We start from the raw sequence: 21431 nt of genomic DNA, 5'->3' as shown, positions 1-21431 counted from the left end.
GAAGCTAAACTGATGATACCACTGTTATCGCATTTTATTGCTAATATGAAATGTTATTAAAACATGATTTTGACAAACAGTCTGAATTTGATCTGCCTAGAAGTGTTACAAAGATTGCCTTTGAATGAGCTGACTTGAATTTCCACTTAAACATGCTCTTAAAAACAAAGTTTACAAAATGGCATTCCCCAATGACACAATAGAAGAACAATTTTGGGTTCCCAAAAGAACCTTTCAGTTCCTAAATTAACAATTTTTTCTTAGTGTGAAACATGTTTTTAATAAGACATTTTTTTCCACTATTTAGAACTTTTTGTTCAATGGAAAGATTGCATGGATGTTAATGTTCTCCTTGGAACCATAGATTGCAATAAATATGTTTTGTCTTTAAGAGTGTATAGGCTTTCTAATAGGAATCTATTTTGAATTATTGAATTACTTAATTATTTACTTAATTTAAATTAAGCTGCCATGCCACATGGTGTGCTTGTGTGCCCTCCTGGTTTGAGACTGAAACTCCTTCAGGTCGGTGCTTCTAGCCTCATCAGAACACTCCCATCATCACAAAGAACATAGTAGGAGATCACGCCATGGGCGGCAGCTGCTGCTTGCTGTAATGAAAGCCCCCGCCGCGTTCTGAGACGCTCTGCTAGGTGGCTCTCTCTTTTACTCTCACTATAAGGCCGCTCTATCACGGAGACAGTGCGGCAACCCTCCAACTTACAATCCTGCTCTTTAAACATTAAAGGTTATCCCACATATTTATCCCTCTAGCCAATTTCTTTGTGTACACTTCTACTTCAAAGGGTCTTCATTTTCCTACACACCTCATTGCAGCCATTCTGCAGCACTGAAATAAAGTGGAAGATATTGAACTGTATTATTATAAAGGTTGTTCAATAAAGGCGTGTGAGCAGAACAACAGAGCAATTTACTCTGGGCAATATTTCAAATGTCTGGAGCAACACTGCAAGATGGAGAGAGAGAGAGAGAGAGAGAGAGAGAAAAAAGCTTCTTCAAAGTGAACAAAGAGAACACAGTAACTTCTACAGTGTGGATGATTCCTACCGTTCTTTATGCTGTGAGAAAGCAAAGATGGGCATACCGGAGAAAGCCAGAAACAGTCCAACACACAGCTTCAAGCTGTAATTACAGGGCCAAGCACACCAGTGGAATATATACTACCGTTCACAAGTTTGCAGCTGGTATGGTTTCTTGATGTTTTGAAAGAAGACTTCTTTTTATGCTCACCAAGGCTGCATTAATTCGTTCAAAAATACAATAAAAACTGTAATGTTGTAAACTATTTTTATTATTCATTATATAATTTTTGGTAACATTATATATTTAGCCTTTGAACAAAAAAAAAAAAAAAAAATGCCCAATGAGATCCAAGATATTGCTTCACTTTGTTTTATATATTGCTAGGTTTTATTTAATTTAAACACATTTATTCAAAATAAATAAATAGAGACAAAAGAAAAGCCCTGCCTGTCGATGAGAGACAGATTCGCTTAAAAGTTTGGAGCTTCAAAAGTTGCTCTGAATTCACTGAATAATGTTTGATTTTGTTTTATATAATAGTTTCACTTTCTATCTATGGTGTGTATATTCAGAACTGTTTTTGTATTCGCTGCACATTTGTCCTTGCTGCCTTCATACTATTGGGCAAACACTCATCTTTCTTACATACTCATAAGGCTAAAAACTGATTAGACAAGCATCCTCTGCCTTGTTGAATTTTCCATCAATACAGACAAGTCCAGATATTCAGAACTCAACAGAGAGTGACTGCAGAACCTTTTATAATTCAGTAGTGTATAGTTAAAGGTGAAGGTTGTCATTCCTGCATCACTGTTGGCGCCAAATGGAACAGCAATCTGTTTTTTGAGACAACACTAGCATAACCAGTGAAAGTGTTCATAGAAAATATGTTAAAGTCAAAAGGTGCACTTACCAGAGAAACCATTGATACATTTGCAGTGGAACATCTCGGCTTCTTTGACCTGGCAGGAGGCTCCGTTCTTGCAGGGGTTCGGCATGCATGGATTGTTGCCGCACTCACCCACGCCTGAGCCATACAAAACGCTGTCGCCATTCTCTTGCAGGTTATAGAACAAGTTGTTGACATCCAGCATGCGGATGCAGCCCACCAGGCCTGTGGAAACTGACGTCCTCTCCTTCACACTGCAAGAACAAGTCAGTTCTTGTCAGTTCCTTAATACTCGTCTTAATTGGTAAATGGCACGGAAAATGTAAAAAAAAAGCATGGAATGATTAACTAAAAAAACAAAGATGTCTTCTTCTCAATTGAGAAAAGACACTCTCTGCCTGACTGAGAACAGATGGAAAAACATTCAATTAGACCCACAAGAACTCAAGTGGTGTTTCACAACATCTCTGATTGATGCTAATTTGATTTGGCTATTTCTGCTCAATCTTATTAAGTCGTACATTATTAGCTGTTCTGGCAGGTTTCTTCAAACGTGAGCAGACAATCTCAGACAGTCAGTGGTTTAGGTTATTATTCTCCATATTGTTTCATTATGGCTTCTAACAAGACTAAAGAGGCTCTTGTTAGTGTTATTTGGAGGCGTTCTGGAGCTTCTCTTACTCTGGTATCATGTCTTCAAGCACTCCTCCTATGAAAAGATCTGTGTCCAAGTTGAGTCCATCTGTTCCTGGGGGACTTTGTCCTTCGACGCTCGGCTCATTGTCCACGCTCAGCATGGCATTTCGCCTGTTACGCACTACAACGAGCTGATGCCAGCGTCCCGGTCTTACCAGGACGTTACTGATCACTGAAGCCGTCCCAGAACCAGTGTTAAACCTTCATGGAGGAAAATCACAATTTTAAATAGTTAATGGATCTGTAATGGTCATAAGATCTGATTTCTGATCCCTAGAGTATATAACAAATGTGGGTCACTTACCTGAGCTCCACGTGTCCCTCAACCAGTGCCAGAGACAAGAAGTCCTTTTTGCCCTTTTGGCCATTATACAGCAATATCCCTGTCATTTCTGAAGCTCTGAACTCCATGGCAATTCGCACGGTGTGGTAGGCCCTCATGGTTTGGAAAGCCAGGTAAGACTTGCCACCAAAGGATGGGATGAAGTACTTTATAACTGAGAAGGGCAAAAGGTAGAAGACAGATAAAGCAGGTCATCAGAGGCTCTCAACCAGGCCTTCAATCCCTTAACAGTCTGCTCTTTACTAATCGAGCGATAAACAAAAGTCTGCTTAAGCGTGTCTCCCTCAGATAACGCAGATACCCCTGTCAATACAGTTATGTGCAGTTAATGTTGTGTTTGCTTTATTCCCTATAGTGTGAAAAAACATAGACCTGCAACGGTGAGTACTGTAGTTCTCTCTGGACCTTTTTCCGTTAGACATTTACATTCCAGACAGAGAATCCCCATGCTCAGAAATGTATCAACACCTCTCTCTCTTTCTCTCTCGGCTGTCTCTCACCCTTTTCTCAGGAGAATGCAAGGCTGATGAAGCCTTCTCTCTTCATCACTCTTTAATGGCCCCATTGATCAGAGGAAGTGTTTGAGGGCTGCTTACAAGCCTTTAATTAGTGGCTTTTTTCACCTCACAGCGGTTTGATACTTACTAAAGTTCATCGATGTAATTAGTGTCAATTATAACCTGACACAGCTGCAAAATGTAGTTTCATATCCCAATACCACCAACGGAGACAATGAATTGAGCTCAAATTTCTTCAGGGTAACCACAGGGCTACACTTTTAAATTCAATCCTTATTGAATACTTCCCACATATGATTCAAATATGCCGAAATATTACTAAAAAATAACAACAGTTATAAAAAAATGCATATTTAATTGCAATCAATTATTAAAAATAATTAATATTCAAACATATCTGAAATATTCAAGTGGACTTCTGTTGTGGTTTTTATTTCACACCAAAAGAAAGATCATAAGAAATAGGAAGCAATACTTTGCTTGAAGAAAATAATTAGAATCAAATGAAATGATAGTTTTTCTGCATTATGATATTATTTTCATTATAATAAAACACAATTCCTAAAAAACAAGTCAAATTAGCATAATGCAAAAAAAGTATATATTTATTTTATCTAAATTAAAAACATAGTATATATTAGACATTTTATTAATTTGTTGTACAGCCTTTTATGTTGATTAAAAACAACATACAGTATTAAAGCATTTTAATAAAAATGACCTCTGAGAACATTATTACAATATCCAGAAAAAAAAAACCAAAATGTAATTGTCCAGACACATTGCAGTAATGAGATGTAAAAGAAAAAATGGATATGAAAAATGTCTTTAATTTTCATGAAAATAACATAATAATGCAACAAATAAATCTTAAATGATCCTAAAAATTAGTTTTTGTTGTATTATGCAAATCGGTTGATTGTGGGGTCATTCAAATATGACCTGGCTATGATTTTACCCAGTTGTCCCTGCAATGCACACATTTTCTTTTTACGTTTTTGTAGTTCTCCTTACCTTTCTCGCACACAGCTCCTCCTCTTCCTGCAGGGCAGATGCAGGTGAAGTCATTGTCCTCCTCCTCGCAGGTTCCACCGTGACGGCAGGGCTGGGAGTCACACGGCCTGTTGCTGTGGACTGCCACTCTGTTCTTCAGGGAGACTGTGGTTGTGGGGGCCTTGGATGGAGTGGTGGTGGCTGGTGCAACTGTGGTGGTCCTGCGGCTGGTGAAGGGCCGCCTGGTGGTGGTTGGGCGGAGCGTGGTAAATGCAGAAGTGGGAGACAGCGTAGTGGTGGTGGGAGTTGTGACTGACGCTACGGTGGTGGTGGTGGTGGTGGTGAAGAAAGGAACAGCTGAAAGACCTAAAAAATTGGGAGACGGAAAAAGTAGGTCAACAGGTCTTAGTCACGGTAGACATGTTTAATTCTTAAATTAAACATACAGTCTCATGTTCAATAAGCTGTATCTTTTTGAGATATTTGAGTCCTGCGGCACCCATGGTTATCAAATGCCAACTTGAAGAGCAATCACATTTAACAAAAGGCAGCGAGAGTAAAAGAAAAAGGACAGAAAAGCAATTTCAAGCAGGTTACCATAGGTGGTGATGCGGATGTTTTCTTCCTCAGGTTTCTTCACAACGATACCAGTGTCTTTAGATGCCTTGAGCTGTTTGAGAAGGGCCCCCTCAATATCCTCCACACTGAACCTTGTCTCTGTAGCACGAGAACACAACATTAAACAGAGCCAGAGGTGAACATATTGCACAGCAGAGTGTGGAGAACCGGCACTAACCAGCCCCACCACCCTTGCACTTGACATAACATACTGCAAATATATACAGAAAAGCCTGCGTGTAATAGGCCCTTGGGAGAATCTGTTCTTGAACCACCATGCATTTCAGGGATGTTGGGATGAAACACTCTAATAACGCTTCCACAGATGGCCCTGTTACTGGCCACCACAGACCACCTTTATGACAGGCGTTTGTGCTAGAATTGTGCTCTTGTGCCGCTGAAGAGGACCAATAAAAAGAGAATAGCGAAGGAGATTTTTATCAGCTAGTTTGATGCTCAGGGTCTTAAAAGCATGAGAAGCGATGGAAACTGAAATAAAGGACCTTTTCAGAAGCCCTAGTTGATAAATTACCTCGCTTAAAAAGGCCACGCTCTCTGACCGCTCCGGCAGACAGAAAAGACGATAGTCGTATCTTCAGAGATTCTTTTACTTAACTTATACGCCTCATTCTGCTGTGTTGAATTATTATTTTCTTCAAACATACAAGGGAGTTTTTATGTGCTTTTTATTTCTTGCCACGGGCACGTTTCTAAAGGAGCGCAGACTGGGGGAATTTTGATGTGAGAGGAGGGTATGAGTCGGACTGTGTGCTTTGTGTGCTAGAGCTGCTTTAGAAATAAATTAGAAGCAGCTTGAAAAAAGAAAGTAAATAAAAACAGGATAACGAAAAACAGAACGACTGGGGGAGACAGATAATAAAGAACATTGAGGCGTAAATTCACTAAACTGTAGCTTATTATAGCACAAAAAAAGTCTTCACTATAAGCACTAAGCACATGCAATGCAGTTTAATCAATGCAATGAAATATTTATAATAAGTTACAAATATTCTTGTCAGTGCAACACATTGTCGTTGTCTATGCGAATTATGCTATTTTTTTTTTCAATTTTATTAAATGTTGCACTTTCATGGAAATTTGGCAGTAAATGTAATTTTATGTAAGAGATGTCTGTTGTAATGGCAACTGTTATTAATCAATGTTGATCAAATGATGAAGAAAAGCATCATAATTGGGCATATGTCCTTGTATGTACACTGTAGTTAAGTACACTTATGTGCATTTTAAAGAGCCTGGATTGTGTAGTGGTACTGCACTATTGTGGCATAGCATGCTATACATGGCTCAGTTGAAACTTTCAAGTCAAGTGTTACCAGTTGTAGTGCAAGATTTGAACCAGTGTCAATTGGCATGGGAGAAAGCTGCATTAACAAGGATGCTCTGAACAGCAGTCTCTAGCAACAGTCACAAACGTGCCTCTTGAGGACAGGTGAGTGAGCTTTCTGTACACTTCCTACTAGCTGACCTTTGTAACACGCACCCACCTAAACCTCAATACCATCCGGGTCACGGCACCAATGTAACTGGTCCTATGCGCATTGCTTGGAATGGGGTTCAACATCAACCGGCATGGGAGACAGGCATGTTTTCACCTCTTCACAGCCACTAGCTGTCCTCAGTTACACAAGATGTGTTCAGTGTTAATTTTGTGAGGGAGTTTGAGCAGTTAGATCAGGGCTGCCAAACTCAGTTCATAAAGAGCTACAGTCCTGCTGAGATTAGCTTGAAAGTAAAAGCACCTGATCCAGCTAATAAAGTCCTTCAGGACTATTTGAAAACTACAGGTATGTGTGATGGAGCAGGGTTGGAACCAAACTCTGTTTTGAGTTTTGCCCTAAAAAAGATAAATTTGGCACACCTGCGTTAGATTATTTGGTAATAGTGAGTTGGCCACTAAAATGGTACAAACAGCATGTGTACATAAAACATTATCACTGGCCACAATTCAGATCTTTTTGAGTAAACAATCTTTAAGAAAAACCTTTGGTGTAACTTTACCTGGGATAAAGTGAACCTCGATAAAGGAAATTATGGAGTTGCTGGGGGCCAGATTCTTCACACGGACACTCCGGAAGTCTTTCTGGACATCTGACTTGCGGAACAACTCATTCAGCTAGAGAAAATAAAAGCAGAAAGAAAATAAGACAGAGGAAAAAGACAGAGTGTGTGAACTGGTAATAACCTCGATATGCTGATCCAGTTCTTGTTAACACCAAATTCCTTCACAGGATGAGAAAGTGTGTCAGTGGAAAAACTCTAGTGAACCCCATCGGGTCTCTGTGCACAAATTGACATTTAACTACAGCGCAGAAGTAATTACATGAACATGTTTCGAAGTCAGCGGTAAATGTCACATTACAATGCTGACTGTTTAGAATCGGCTCGGTTTCCACATCGATACACGTAGGAGAGTTCTGTCACCGATTTGGAATAAAGTAAGACGAGATTAGTCGCTGCTGGTTCCCTGAATACAAAGACCATTTCACCAAAACCAAATTCATTTCAGTGCACCTAATTGTTTAAAACTAGAGCGTGGTTTCCAATTAGGATGTCCTCAATCGACAAACAAACTACGTTGTGAGTTGTTATAGCATTTTCTGAAATGTGTGCACATTCTGTAAGAGTGCCTCAGCAGGAGGTCCATCCAGTACCCCATTCAAGTCACCCAAAGGCCTTGTGTTTTCCTTCTCCGCTCCTTTCATACACAGCTGCACTTGAATTTGGAAAAGCACACAGTTGTCGCAGACATAATAGCTTTTGCCTCTAGGCTGACCCTGTGCAAGTTCATTGTACTTTTGGCTCCGTGCTGGGCAAGAAATGAAAGGAGATGCTCACTCTTTTCCTTCAGGCCTCACTGGAGAGACCCCCAACAAAACCAGGCTGCCCAGCATAGTCGGATGGAAACGCTGACCCAGAAACTGGTCTTTATCCTCAGAAGCTGCTTACACAGAGTTTAGTGGACGGTGTTGAAATTAAGTGAAGGGAAAGACAAGGTGGAGATATCGAGGCTTGAAAGGGAGGGAGTGCTCCACTGAACCTGGGGGCATCATGAACATCATGAAGAAGTGGGATTAGGACATGCTCAAGGCAAGTGAAGCCATTCTGTACCTCCCATGGCCCCATTTGAGATTTGGACCTCACCAAGCGAGAGAGTGAAGTATGGGGGATTAGCTTTCTGTGTCAGGTAGAGCAGTCTTAGAGAAACGCTGATTACATCCTCGCTTAGTCCCTGTCGGGAATCTCGGTCACAGCACTAGCTAACATTAGAGTGATAAGTGGAACTCATTACCGTACTGCCCTTCATTCCCAGACACACCCAAAATGGGTTAACAAGCTGAGAACAAATCGCCAGCTTATTCGGCAGATGCCGGCAGGTAGTTTGCAGTGTCAGCTGAAGAATGCAAGAAAAACTCAGTGAAGGAAGCTAGGCTATTAGTATGTCAAAAGCATTAGCGCGATGAGGCCAAGATACCAGCCAGTGTTGAAACTGAGAAATACTACTAAAATGATAAATAATCACTTTTTGGAAATTAAATAAAGCTAAACCAAAATAAACTAACATATTAAACGTATAAATATCAATAGCACAAGCCAAATGTTTGTTTATTTAACTAACTTCTTTGTAATTGTTCACTTTAACTATAATTATCTTAATTTGAGTTATATAAAAGACACTTCGATGACACACAGTGCCAGTCCACTCTTAGCTACAAACACTTGTGGTTGGTGCAATGGCTGTCTGTAAGTTAATTAACTTAATTAATAATATTGATAGTTCATCGTCTAGCTGACTACGTCTTGTATTATTATTATTATTTTTATTTTTTCTAAAATCCTGTCAAATGTGCACAAACTACTAGCTACTACTAAATATTGTAGAAACATAATTTTCTGTAAAGTTGCTTTGTAACGATTTATTTTGTAAAAAGCGCTATACAAAAAAATAAATAAACTTGAATTGAATTAACATATTTTTTTTTTTGTATTGTTCCTATATTCCATTACTGCTTTTTTGTCTTTGTAATGTACCTTAACAAAGAAAAACAAAGGGTAGTTTTTGGCAAAGTATTAACAAGAAAAATAGATATTTGAAAATATATATATTAACCCTTAGGGGACTAAGCCCTTTTTGGTCCGTTTTCTCTATTTTTACATTTCGGCTTATAAACCATATGTAATGAGGATGGACCACCATGTATTTGGCATCAATGGATTCAGAAGACCCTAAGCTACCATAAGCATGCATGCAATATGTCTATAAAGGAAGTATGAGTGAAAAATTTTACAATAAACTAGAGAATTTCAAAGACGAAAATGAGATTTTTGTCATTTATTACTGAAAATCCTACATCACACAACAATAGTTAAAAGTTTTTGACCCAAAAATATATTTTTCAAACTCTTTCCTTGACAGAAATGGGTTAATGTTCAATCAAATGTGTAAAGATCAATTAAATAATTAACTTTATTTACAAACAGTCCTAGGCGTTTTTTTTTATTTTTGGGACTAAGCCCTTTTTGGTCTGTTTTCTCTATTTTTATATTTGGGCTTATAAATCATATGTAAAGGAGATGAAACACCCTGTGTTTGGTATCTATGGATTCAGAAGACCCTAAGCTACCATAAGCATGCATGCAATATGTTTATATAAAGGAAGTATGAGTGAAAAATTTTACAATAAACTAGAGAATTTCAAAAACGAAAATTAGATTTTTGTCATTTATTACTGAAAAACACACAATATAGAACAGTTTTTGAACAAAGAAAATATATTTTTTCAAACTCTTTGCTTGACAGAAATGTGTTATTGTTTAATCAAATGTGTAAAGAACAATTAAATAATTAACTTTTTTTTAAAACAGTCCTAGGCATGCCAGTGAGCAAAGCAAGGCCTCTCCAGGCCTTTCCAGTAATTGTTCCAGAGCTTGTTCTGCCGTAAATCTTTTACTGCTTGCCATTTTGATAAAACAATTCTGTAATAATGCTGTATCTCTCTCGAATTTATCTCTTTGTGCTCGCTAACACTCCGATCAATTTCTGCTTTCTCCACGTGATGCTGATTCTCCGATCGCTCGAATTTAGCTCTTTGTGCTCGCTAATACTCCGATCGCGTTCTGCTTTCTCCACCCTAATGCTGATTCTCTGAACGCTTATTGATTACATGTCTTTTACTTTAGTCCAGCCAGCTTTTACAAGGCTACAGCAGAGCTACAGAGTCCTCTGAATCGCTAGAAGACATAACCTTCCTCTGATTGGGTTAGAAAAAGACTCCTCCCAGCGGCAATTTTTCCATTGGCTGTTGCGTGTTGAATCTGCCTAGCACAATCGTTTTCATTGGCCTGTTTACGCAGTGGTATTGCGCAATAAGGGAAGTGTTTAATATACAAACTGGACACCGCTGTTTTCAGCGGAATCTGAGGAAGACGGCAAAAAAACCCGCATCTCTCTAGCATTAATAGTTTTTGAGATAACTACACATTTGTAAAAGTATGCCATTTTGGGCGGTACCGCCTAATCCGTCCCCAGAGGGTTAAAAAAGAAAAAAATTAAACTGTCACTGAATTTAACGTTTAAAATTTAAAGAAATGTTTAATTAATTAAATTTGTTTATATTTAACTAATATTCACTAGAAATTTCACTAGAATTGGTATGTGCTACTGATATGTTGGTATCGTGACTAGTGCTAGCAGACTATATTTAGCATCTGGAGCTGGTTTCTAAAATGGGATTCGTGTTGATCACAAACATAAAAAAAAAAAATCAAGTGTCTGTATTTTATTTTTGAGACTGCTCTGCTTTCCAGACACTAACAGATCACCAGACAAATTTCTTCAAAAGGCATATTCAACCTGTTTCGTTGGATAATTCCATCAATTATCACAATGCATTCCACATTAATTCCCAAGGGGCCATCTTGAAAAGAAAAGAGACTAGATGGAGACGTAAAGGGTTGAAGCGAACAAGAAAAGAATGGGTGATAAACAAGAAGCTAATCTTCAATCAAGTCAGTTATTCCACAAACTTTTTAGAACAGCTACAGTGTTTTGAAACAACTAAGCTATTGCCACACAACTGAAAAATAAAGCATCACTAAAGCAGCATAAACTTTATGTACTTTTTGTAGTTTCTTTTTTATAAAAATGAAACTGTAACCAAAATCTGAACTTCTTTTCAAAGATGAACTGCAAGTGAACTCAAGCATAAGTTTGAGCAGTATAACTCACAGCGCTTTCGATGCTCCGGGCCGTTTCGCCGAACAGCTCTGACTTGGGGTCCTCCATCTCAGGCGTGTAGAAGACCTCCTGACCCTCTACCTTATCCAGGTGCAGGAAGCCACTGAAACGCATGGTGGCTGTGGGGCAATGCAGGGAAGCATGTATGGTTATATAAAAGACACTTCGATGACACACAGTGCCAGTCCACTCTTAGCTACAAACACTTGTGGTTGGTGCAATGGCTGTCTGTAAGTTAGTGATGGAGCTTCTGTGAGGTTAGTCGTGGGGTTCATCGAGTGAGGATAGAGAGATTTGTTTGCAGTGGAGGTGGAGGTATAGGGAAGTATGTGAGAATATGGATAAAGGGAAAAGGTCTGGAAGGAAGGATGGACTGGAGTTTACCAGACCGAGACTCTTCCCAAAAGCTGGCATGGAGGACTGAGTGGAGAGAGATCGGTTAGACAGCGACACCACATACATTACACAGTATATCACAGATAATAGGTTAAAAGACACTTTCATATGTCCCGACTAGTGTCGAGGTCATCATTAAACATTCCTTTAAGATTATTGCTGACCTTTCTCATTGACACTAATAAGCAGAAAGAGCGAGAGAGGATCAGAGGCCCGTTTTTACATGACAGAAATAAATAAATAATGAATAAACGACTGAAGGAGAGCGGGGAGCGGGCCCGATGCTGTGTTCTGTGCAGCATGTAATCAGCTGAACAAATTGCCCAAATCAATCATGCCGGCCAGGCTCCAGCTTGGCTGGGACCGGGATAAGCACTTGTATGATTATCGTGAAAGATAGCCGTAATTGTCTTCTAATCCCAGGAACGGGTGAGTGACAGAAGCTGGTTAAAACTGCACGATAAGGGTCTTTTTGCACAGACACACATCACCTCGTATCTGATGGGACTTTTAAAAAGGAGCAAATGGGGGAGATTTGAATGTGAAGAGAGATGGAGGGAAACAGCGATCGGATTCTAAATCGGAAACATCTGAGGACAGGAATTTCCCATGGAGCGCAAAGACATGTGGAGAAATCGGGCTTTAGATGTGGATTAAAATTAAAGTCCTGAATTCTCCACCACAATACGGTTATAGTCCATCGTTTCTGGCGTCTAGTCATTAAACTGTCCTTATCTTTGGTTACAAAGAGTCCAGATGGCTTCCTGTTGTACAATGAGCTATATAATTTTAATTTACATTTAAAGATATTTAAATTAATTCTTAACTAACATTTTAAATTTTATGCAGAGGGGTAGGGCAGAGGCATCTAAGTTTAAATCATAGGCTCAGAATTGGTCCATAGAGGAAACAGAGGAGAATAAACACATATACATATAAAAACACATACAGTGCAGTGAAAAGGTTTTTGTCCCCTTAAGGTTTTTTTCTTTTTTTTTTTGTATATTTGTCAAACATAGAAAATTCAGATTTTTTTATTACACAAAGATATTGGAAGTAAATACAAAAAGCAGTTATTAAATAATTATTTACATGTCAAAATAGTTGACATGCATCCGTCTGCAATGAGTTATAAAGCTATTTCTAAGGCTTTGGGACTCCAACAAACCACGCTCAGAGCCATTATCCGCAAATGGAGAAAACTTGGAACAGTGGTGAACCTTCCCAGGAGTGGCTGGCCTACCGAAATTACTCCAAAAGTGCAATGAAGACTCATAAAGGAGGTCCTAAAAGAACCCAGAAAAACGTCTAAAGAACTGCAGCCCTCACTTGCCTAAATTAAGATCAGTGTTCATGATTCAATAATAAGAAAGAGACTGGGCAAAAACGGCATCCATGGGAGAGTTCCAAGGTTCCCCTTGATTATCCCCAATACTTTTAGGCAAATATTCTGTGGACAATTGTGACAAATGTTGAACTTTTGGAAGGTGTGTGCTCCATTACATCTGGCGTAAAACCAACACAGCATTTCATAAAAAGAACATCATACCAACAGTCAAACATTATGGTGGCACTGTGATGTTCTGCGGCTGCTTTGCAGCTTTAGGACCTGGACGACTTCCCATAACTAATGGAGCCAAGAATTCTGCACTCTATCAGAAAATCCTGAAGGACAATGTCCGGCCGTTTGTGACCTCAAGCTCAAGCACACTTGGGTTATGCAGCAGGACAATGATCCCAAACACACCAGCAAGTCCACCTCTAAATGACTCAAGAAAAACAAAATTAAGGTTTTTGAGTAGCCAAGTCAAATCCGACTGAGATGCTGTGGCATGACCTTAAACAGTTAAAAAAAAAACTGAAAACCCTTCAATGTTGCTGAATTAAAACAATCCTGCAAAGATAAGTGGGCCAAAATTCCTCCACAGCGATGTGAAAGACTCATTGCCAGTTATTATCCCAATCGTCTCATTGCAGTTGTTGCACAAGGGTGGCACAACCAGTTATTAGATTTAGGGGGCAATTACTTTTTCACATACTGCCAGGCAGGTTTGGACAGCTTTTTTCCCCTTAATAAATGAAATCATTATTTCAAAACTGCATTTTGTATTTACTCAGGTTATCTTTGTGTAATATTTAATTTATTTTGATGATCTGAATCATTCAAGTGTGACATATGCAAACTTTCTCACAGAACTGTACATGCAAAGAAATACATATTTTAAACAAGGATTTGTTCATATATATAAATAAAGAAATCGATAATTGATTTATATTCTGAGGGCTGAAAAAAAAACAGATTACATTGCATTCAGGCAGCAGGGGGTAAACTGCGCTGTCTTCAGCCTTTCAATAAAACAGTTTGATACGAGGGGGAGTTCTCCTTAGTGCTTGAGAGACATGGGGAGAGCTCGAGCTGACAGCAGAGACTGAACGCAATGGAGATTAGGGCCCTTGCTCCCGGCCGCTGTGACACATCCCCAATAAATGGTGGGGAGTTACGAGACCTGGCTGATGGATATGAGAAGAGACGTGAGCACTTGACCTAGTGTTCCCATACAGAGAGCACCAAACATCTGCCTGCTACTGGCTGTCTGTCCTGTATTGATTAGTCTCCATTGTGTGTAATTTCTGCTCTTATAAAACAGATGGGGCTGGTGCGAGAAAAAGGTTTGTGTGTGTAGGGACGCATCTGGTCTAATGCCAGTCAGAACACATTTTGGAGAATTGGTTTATCCATTTGCTACAGCTACTGACACTGAACCTGCTCCCCCTGGATCTGGCATAAACAGGGTCCAAAAATTAACTGTGTTTAAGTTTGTTTCCTTTTGGAAAGAAATAATTAATATTAACTGTTAAGTCAAAACAAAATTAATTAATCCGTAAAAAAGTTAATGCTATAAAAAAAAAAAGAATTATGTTTTCCACAAAAATATTAAGCAGCAGTACTGTTTTCAACATTAATAATAATGTTTCTTGAGCACCAAATCAGCATATTCAAATGATTTATGAAGGATCATGTACAGTAACATTCAATACTCAAGTGATGGCTGCTTAAAATTAAACCTACAGTCTATGTATACTGTAAATGAACACAAAATTCAATTCAACAATGTATTATAAAGTCACCTGCCAACTCACTATTTTTCCAAGCACACAAAAAATCTACATCCATGAGCACACAAAATCAACCTCCATATGACATGTCTAAGATAATACATGCTCATAGACAGTAGTTTTCCCTGTTTAATGAACAACTCTGGCCCCCTCCTCCTCATCATCCTCTCAGTCTTCCAGAATAAAAAGAATAATTGCTGTTGGTGACTTAGTCATAGAGGTAGTCATACAGTTAACAAACGAACCCGTGCTGTTATTTAAGAGTGACTGGCGGGAACTTACAGGGGCAGTTTGTATTCTCAGAGCTAACAGCGGCCGTCTTTCCATCAGGACAGCAGCCGAAAGGTGTGTTGTCACAGGAAGACCGTTCTTCGGCTGTGGGAAGAGTGGTAGTTGCTACTGTTGTACCTGAAGAGAGAGATGAAGACGTCACACAAGCAGGATTTCTAGAATTTGATGCTTCTAGGCAGCAACTACTTTAAGCTGATATCTCTATGTTTGTATAATTGCAAAAAGAATTAACATGTCAAGTTGTGGAGAAGGAAAATTATGGTGTAAATAATTACAGAGGCAGACAGCTCTATGGTTGACTCTTTGATTTGCAGTAAACAATCTGCGAGTAGCTGCGAAATTACTTTTACATCTTTCTAGATGCATTCCTACTTTTTAAACTCACATTTAGTCAAATCCTAACAATAGCAAAAACTGTCTTAGTTATAGAGCCAACCTCACACCTACAAGGATATATACAGAAGATTAGCACTGTGGGTTAGAGCAAAATATCTCCTGCTTGCCAAACAAGCCATAAAGCCGTTAGATGTTCGAGGGCTCTGTGAGTATGAGAGAGGCAGCGTGTGAAAGTAGTGAGTGGTGGAAAATGACTTTTGGCGTAGAGCTGGAAAGCATCCCTGGACGTCTTTTCATCGCATCTGTGGGCAAATTTATGAGCCGCTGCCCCCGAGGTGCACGCTGGCCGCCACACTGCTTCAGCCTTACAGGCTATTGGTTCACTGGGAGGCAGAAAGTCATCAGAATGTCCCAAGAGATGCCTCCCACTCCAATGTCAGACAGACTTCATGTGTCCAGTGTCAAAGAGCGCTCCGGTCCAGCAGTGACAAGAGAATAAATCTGAGGCCCCGCTGCTCTCTCTTATACCAGTTCAGGCAGTTAAACAGTAAAGCTAGCATTAGCTGAATAAAAATAGCTGGTCTACTTTATGTATCGTGGTGTTGAAGGACACAAAACAAGTAAAGGGATTGAGGGATTTGTCACTTGTATGTCAACCAAGAGGCTATCGTTTTAGAGACAGCTGTATTGGAGAACAAAATTGGAGATTTGTGGCTCTTAGAGTCGATGTCCATTAGTTTGCAGAAGTGTTCAGAAGGTTGACAAAAGAACAGATCCACTTTTATTTTTTTAATGGCAAAATGGGGCAAACAAGATTAATTTTTAGAATTAATTTTTAGAACTGCAGCTTACCCTATTTCTAGCTACTTGCTATTTTGTTGCTAGAGGCAAGCATGCAACTAAGGATTATTTAAGTCTGTTAACATCATACCTTTTTTAAAATAACCAAATTAATATACTTGTAAATTGTAGGTAGCAATTGGAAATTACTCATTTTGAAAGTGTCTTTGTTCCTTTCTACCATAGTATGAGGTATAAAGTTGTAAAAGGTGTAAAATATAACTAGCTGTGGTTCTCAACTGGTCTGACAATAATACGATGCAACCAATTATACAATAAAATATAGCTGCAAGCAGCGATTACTGGGGTTCAAGCACTTAAAGGCCTTCATGACTTCTATGCTTTCAGGGGTCTCAGCCAAAGTGAAATCAGAACACATCCATTATGGAGGATATGATGACACGCATACACACACACATACACAGAGTAATGAAAAGGTTGAACTATATTCCTTAAGACACACTATTTTACTTAATAGAGCCTGTGATGTTTAGAATTTTCTTTTAAGATTTATAGGTACTTAGGTACACTATATAAGTACCACATTTTAAATGACCATGTTATAACATTCCAAATGCAGTGTTCAATTTTCTTTGGATAATTGTTGATCTAGAGACTCCAGAGAAGTGTACTGCAGTTGTTTTAATGATTTTTAGCTAAAAACCTAGGACTTTTTTATTTTTTATAAAAAATATCAAATATTTGAACAACTGTTGGATTGACAGCAGGGGTGGTTGAGGCAAAGTTGTTCAGAATGAGGAGATATATCATATGATATGTAGATCTAGTGTTCCTGTGAATATATTATTATTATTTATTTATTTATTTATTTTTTGATAAAGACATTTACTATAGGAATATTGTGTTTTTGAAGCATTTTAACTGTTATAGTGCCACCTATATCTCCATTAAACTTTGCATGCTTGTTAAGAGTCATGTCACATGTTTTCTCCAAGTTTTGAGTTTAGGTTTTATAGGCCTTTGGGTATATTTGGCCACACCTCTTTTCTTAATGACATCATTATAGCTAACTAAAGGACAAAATTCAACATTGTTTTTGATAATTATTGATCTAGAGAGTCCATAGAACTGTTCTGCAGTGGTTTGATTGAGATTAAGTGAAAAACCTAGGACTAGTTTGCAAAAGTAGGTTTTTAACATAATTGAGAATATTAAATGAACAATTTGATAGACAACATTAGTCCCAGGAGCAAAGTCATTTTCTATAGAAATATTATGTTTTTGAGGTCTTTTTAACTGTTATGGTTCCACCTATGGTCTGATCTCCATGAAACTTCACGAAGAGATCTATCATATGATATGAAGATCTAGCGTTTGTGTGAAAATATGAACATGTTCTACAATTTGAGGAAATCAACTATAGTAATATCATTTTTTTTACTCGCTTTTTTAACTGTTATAGTTTTTGTTTAGGTTTTGTTGTGCTCTTGGGTATATTTGACCATGCCCCCTTTTTTAAATGAGCCCATTATAGCTAACCAAAGGACAAAATTATTATTATTATTATTATTCTTTTTTGATAATTATTGATCTAGAGAGTCCAGAGAATATTACTGTAGTGGTTTGATCGAGATAGAAATAATTAGCAAAAGTAGGTTTTAAACATTATTTGTGAATATTTAATGAACAATTTGAAGTAGAAGAATTTTAATACACAAATCTAAAAATGTGCTTGAACCCCTAAAAATAATGACAATATTTATAGAAACAGGATATAACAAAAAGTAATGTAAAATATATATATATATATATATATATATATATATATTGGTCTAAAATGTCAACATAGGAAAGAAAACTAATTTCATGAGGTCTATGTCTTAAGCTCGGTTCCTGATAACAACAGACTGTGCAAGGAGATGAAGGAATAGTGGTTGCACCGACCTCATCTGAAATGGCCTTTAGAAGAGGCTTTCTCATAAGGTTAGGCCATGTTAAAAACTGAAGCTAGTCATTTTGGTGAATTATTCACCAAAGTGATTCCAAATTAAACCGCTCACTTAGCAGTTGGATGTCAGGTGTCAAAAGCTCTCAAATAATAATGGGCGCTGAGATAATGGGCAGTGTTAAATTGATATGCCATTACAATTCGAGTCGAGGTCATCTCAGACGCAAGGTCACTCCATACAAGGGAGAATTTCATCATCTCTTGTCATCTGTTCTTGACAATTATGCCTAAACCCCTTATGACTGAAAGATTATTGTGAATGCATTACCAAGTGGCTCTTCTCCGCTCTCCTCCATTCCGCTCACCATCTCGTCGTCCCCACTGGGCTCTCCACTGCCCGATTCGTCAAAGTCAGGGCTGGATTCCAGGGGTGGGGATGAGGTGCGGGGTGGTTTGTTGAGTGTGGTGGGGCGGTGGGTGGTGAAAGAGCTGGAGTACTTTCCTGTCTCGACCATCCTTGGTGGAGGCAGTGCCTCCACCACGAAGCTGTCCAGATCCTCGAGGATGCTTGAAGTAGGGGTGGTGGTGTGGCCATGGCGTTGTTTGGTGATCTTGACGTGAGTGGTGGGAGGGGTGGTGCGGTGGGTGGTTGGGAAGGGGGTGGGTTTGGCCGTCAGCTCAATGGATTCTGGGAGAAAGCAGGAATGGAATGATGGGTAAGCATAGATGGAAATGTTTCTGTAAGCCTTCTTTCTCACCTTTGAATTCTACCTACACTCTTCCACCCATTTCTTTTTGCCATTAAAACAAACAGAAAAAGCCTCAGCATGGTTTTAGTAGGGCGCACGAGCAATGCTTTGTATGCCTCACCGATTCATATCAAAATCAGATGCATTGAAACACCGGGAATAAACCCACTCCTGCCTGCAAAAAGCATTGTGTTTCCATCATATCACTTAAGCTTCATTAAACCCCAACACCTGCAAGGAGCCCCTTTTGTAGTCAAACAACAAGGGCTTAGCCTTAAAGGATTATTTCACCCAAAAATGAACATTTTGTCATTTACTTGCACCTCATGTTGTTCCAAATTTCTATGACTCCCTTACTTCTGTGGAACATAAAAGGACAGATTTTGAATTAATGTCCTTGTCATTCTTTTTCAACTGATTACAATGACTGGTGAATAAAAGTTTTGAAGTTTCAAAAAGGCAAAGTAAAATTGGTCCAAGTGACTAATATATTCTTGTCACTGAAATCGGAATTAGTTGGATTTGTGAGCAAATGATTCCGTGAACCGAATAAGCCAATTTATAGAAAAGCTGTGACTTAAAAAGTGATTCATTTTAGTCCCATAAAATCTAATGAACATGCCAAGCAGAGCTAAAGTGGATTGTCAATATTTTCAGGGAATGATGACTAAAGAGATGAAAACCAAATGTTTGTACTTAAATACAATATTTAAGTTCTATAACTATTTAAGTTCCACAGGAGTCATACAAGTTTGCAAACAAAACTAAGGTGAGTAAATGGAATTTGGTTTAACCTGTACACAAAGCTATTTTATGGCTTCAGAAGACTCCACTTTGAAAGAACCACTTTCATTATGCTTTTTTTTTTTGTCATTTTGAACCTACACCATGTGAATACTCATTCTCTTTCATTACATTGAAAAATAGCAGCCAGTGTATTCTTTAAACCTTACCTTTTAAAAATCACACAGGTTTGACAGAATCACCATTTTTGAATGCAATATCCCTTTAAATTACAAAATTAATCAACTGCACATGTAGAAAACCCAGGTTGCGTCACCGCATCTTTCTGATGTAATTCTTTGAGGTTTTTAAAAGCTAGGTTTTCTGCAAGCTCAACCCGACCATTACACAGGCTCTTGACCAGAAGTGTTTATACACTACTGGGTTTGAGACTGCAGAATATGGTTGATCTGTGAGAGAGTGCGCTTGTGCATGTAAGAGAGTGCCTGTAGATATGAATTATATATACATATTCAGATGTTGCCCTCCTGTAGGGAGGCTTTAATCACAGACAGCCAGAGCCTCTAGTGATGAATGATTGATATAAATAGGGCAGAAAAGCAGGGTTTAGCAGCAGCTTCAAAGGAAGCTCTCACTTCATGCAGGCATCCTTCGTCGCTCCAACCACCGCAGCCTTGTCAACACTCTCGCAAACCTCTCCGATGCAGCCACTGAGCTCAAACTTAAAAAAGACATTACCAATGCAAGAGTCTTCTTCAAAGATACATATTCATAAAGATTCAGAGGACAATAATAACCGTGGTGTGAAGATTTCACTACAATAGGGACCAGGGGATCCAAACGCCCAATCATCCGTGGCTTTGTGCTCAACTTTAACGGATCCCTCGTGTACAGGCTAACCGCGCTTGGTCGGGAACCTGATAACATGCTAGCACCGGCTCTTAATTACATGCTAATCATCTCGCATTTGAACAGCGAGTAGCTGACGAGGTGTGAAATACGATACCTTACAGAAATACTACTTCTATCAGACTGGCTGTCACAGCCTGGGCGAGAGGTAGCGAGTGTGTAGATACGCTAGCTTTGTGCGGGAGAGCACCGATGCTATCGCTGTGTGTCACGGCATGCATTTTCTTATTTCGACTTGGCTGCACCTGTCATTCAGGAGCTCAGCGTAGCGTTCGCTCTGGAAAAAAAAAGAGAGATCCGGGGTGTGGGCTTCGAGTCGCTCGCCTCAGCTTTGGGTTTTGTGACACAAATACGCACAATGAAAGAGAGCAACTGGCAACGGGAGCAGTCAGTTCGCCTTAATCAAGTTTAACGCTCCATTTGGTTTTCAGAGAGGCAGGGTGCACAATTAGGAGACGCAAAAATCATTGTCATCTTCCGTCCCCATAGCCATATACTTACTCTTGAAAGGCTGTTATTAAGATGGCTTTCTGTCTTTTCATACAACATTGTACTCGCATGTGTATTTTAGGCAGAAGTGAAGTTGGAAGAGACAGAGAGAGAAAAGAGTGAGAAAAGCACAAAAAGTAGGAAATGAATGGGGTAAAGAAGATTGTTCCAGATTCAATGTAAGTTCAACTCTATAAATAATGTGTTTAATGCAAATAGAGCACCACAGAAAATTATTTCAGTTTGTATCTCTTGTACTAATGAATCTAACTATGATTCTAGACTCAAGTCTGT

General features: G+C 38.9%; 1 protein-coding gene across 8 annotated transcripts in view; it reads right to left on the bottom strand.

The window, feature by feature from the left end:
* agrn (agrin) overlaps positions 1 to 21431 on the bottom strand; it is a 242698-nt gene that overhangs the window by 20899 nt on the left and 200368 nt on the right. For 7 of the 8 annotated variants that reach the window (XM_052593910.1, XM_052593914.1, XM_052593913.1 and 4 more), the window contains 9 exons: positions 18575 to 18934; positions 15153 to 15278; positions 11349 to 11476; positions 7121 to 7235; positions 5081 to 5200; positions 4505 to 4849; positions 2934 to 3126; positions 2615 to 2830; positions 1958 to 2187 (listed from right to left, as the gene is read on the bottom strand). In XM_052593910.1, the coding sequence (XP_052449870.1) occupies positions 1958 to 2187; positions 2615 to 2830; positions 2934 to 3126; positions 4505 to 4849; positions 5081 to 5200; positions 7121 to 7235; positions 11349 to 11476; positions 15153 to 15278; positions 18575 to 18934 (1833 nt within the window). The remainder of the gene's footprint in view (positions 1 to 1957; positions 2188 to 2614; positions 2831 to 2933; positions 3127 to 4504; positions 4850 to 5080; positions 5201 to 7120; positions 7236 to 11348; positions 11477 to 15152; positions 15279 to 18574; positions 18935 to 21431) is intronic. The other variant, XM_052593918.1, reaches the window with a different exon arrangement.

This window comes from Carassius gibelio, chromosome B23 (assembly GCF_023724105.1).
Source record: "Carassius gibelio isolate Cgi1373 ecotype wild population from Czech Republic chromosome B23, carGib1.2-hapl.c, whole genome shotgun sequence".
NCBI lineage: Eukaryota > Metazoa > Chordata > Actinopteri > Cypriniformes > Cyprinidae > Carassius > Carassius gibelio.
Note: the sequence above shows the minus strand (reverse complement) of the source record. Positions and strands in the feature narration are given on the sequence as shown.